Here is a 1,475-nt window from a genome sequence, read left to right as displayed (position 1 = left end):
GGGGGCACAGGCCTATCTGGGGGCACAGGCCTATCTGGGGGCACGGGTACATTGTTTGGAACTGATACCTGATGGCGTCGATGGCGTCGGCGGGCTGCGGTTTGAACAAGGCCTTCCACGTGGCCCAGCCCTTCAGCTTCTCCTCCTCCTGGCGGGGCAGGGGCCGGTGAGCCGCCCGCCTCTGGGCCCACCGCCAGCCCGGCTCCCCTCGGGCCCTGCTGACCTTGTGCAGGGGGAACCTGACCTCAAAGATCTTTTGCTTCACCAAGTCGTCAAAGCTGTCTGGCGGTACAGGGAATCCGGGGTCAGAGGCGGTGAGGGGCTCTGGCGGACCCTGCCCACCCTCCTGGCCCGCCCCTGGCCAGCCGCCCCCACAGCGTGGGGGACCTGGTGGCCAGTCCTCACCACCGTCGGGCGTCTTTATGTTCTGCAGGATGGAGTGGACGACTCGGATTCTGGAACAGGAGCGCTCTGTGTGGCCCTGCATGGCCTCGGGGGACGCTGCCCGGAGCCGCCCCTGCCCTGGTGAGCCCCAGCCCGCCGCCCTGCCCATCAGGAAGAGCCCTCCGCGTGCCTGGTCCTCCTGTGGCTTCGGAGGGCCACTCTCGGCCCCCTCCTCCCAGACCCCCTGCTCTCCACCCCTCCTGCCCAGACCCCCTCACCGCCCGCCTGGACGCCCCAGGTCCGGAGCACCCCTCCTCCTTCCCTGAGCTGGCTTCCTGCAGCGACTGAGGCTCGGGGAGGCCCAGCTGGGACCGCCTCGTGCCCCGACCGCGGAGCCGCAGGAGCCCCCGAGGCCCGGGTCACCCCCGGCGCCTCACCTGCCCTGCCCTCTGCTCCCGAGACCACCAGTTGCCCCCAGTACTGTGCCAGCCGCCCTGAGGGGCCCCGGCTGCTCTTGGTGGGGTCGGGCAGCAAGCGACAGGGCCGCTAGTCAGGCCGGGCCCGGGGTCAAGGGAGACCTGCGGGTTTGACCTGGCCCTGGAGGCCTCGGCCAGGTGTCTGGGGACGGGCATGGCCTCTGGAAGGGAGAGGTGGGGGCCTGGTCTGCGTGAGAGGTGCCCCAGGGCCGGAAGGGGGGCTGGGCGGCGCTTCTGGGCCTCTGGGGGCCCCTTTCCCTCTGGCTCTGGCTGAGCCCCAGGGATGCGGCCACGTGGAACCTGCGGAAGGTTCTCTGCATCCTCACAGCCAAGGGGTCAGGCGTGGGCAGCCCGGGCACCGCCACGGGTGGGCCGGCCGCAGTCTCACCTGGTGGTGGCTCGAATGGGGCTGGGGCGCCCCTCGCTGGGGTCTGGGTCCTCCATGAGCGCGTGGTACGGGCTGAAGATGCTGTCATTAGCACGGATCCCTGAGAACGCCCTCTTCTCGTCCTGCTTCTCCTGGGGAGGGCGCCAATGGGGCCTTGTCCTGCGGGAGCCCTCCCTCCGCCAAGGGGGGAAGCGGGCTGGGGGGGAGCGGCCTCTCCAGAAGGCAGG

General features: G+C 70.7%; 1 protein-coding gene across 1 annotated transcript in view; it reads right to left on the bottom strand.

Moving 5' to 3' along the window:
* Nucleotides 1-1,475, bottom strand: part of ANO9 (anoctamin 9) — a 19,637-nt gene that overhangs the window by 8,912 nt on the left and 9,250 nt on the right. Inside the window, exons 5-8 of the mRNA XM_012734350.1 lie at nucleotides 1,249-1,379; nucleotides 406-545; nucleotides 224-282; nucleotides 69-148 (exon numbers count right to left, since the gene is read on the bottom strand). Of these exons, the coding sequence (XP_012589804.1) occupies nucleotides 69-148; nucleotides 224-282; nucleotides 406-545; nucleotides 1,249-1,379 (410 nt within the window). The remainder of the gene's footprint in view (nucleotides 1-68; nucleotides 149-223; nucleotides 283-405; nucleotides 546-1,248; nucleotides 1,380-1,475) is intronic.

Source organism: Condylura cristata, unplaced genomic scaffold, assembly GCF_000260355.1.
Source record: "Condylura cristata isolate star-nosed mole 26May11 unplaced genomic scaffold, ConCri1.0 scaffold00054, whole genome shotgun sequence".
In the NCBI taxonomy this organism is placed as follows: Eukaryota; Metazoa; Chordata; class Mammalia; order Eulipotyphla; family Talpidae; genus Condylura; species Condylura cristata.
The sequence above is the reverse complement of the archived record's forward strand: the minus strand, read 5'-3'. Positions and strand labels throughout refer to the sequence as shown.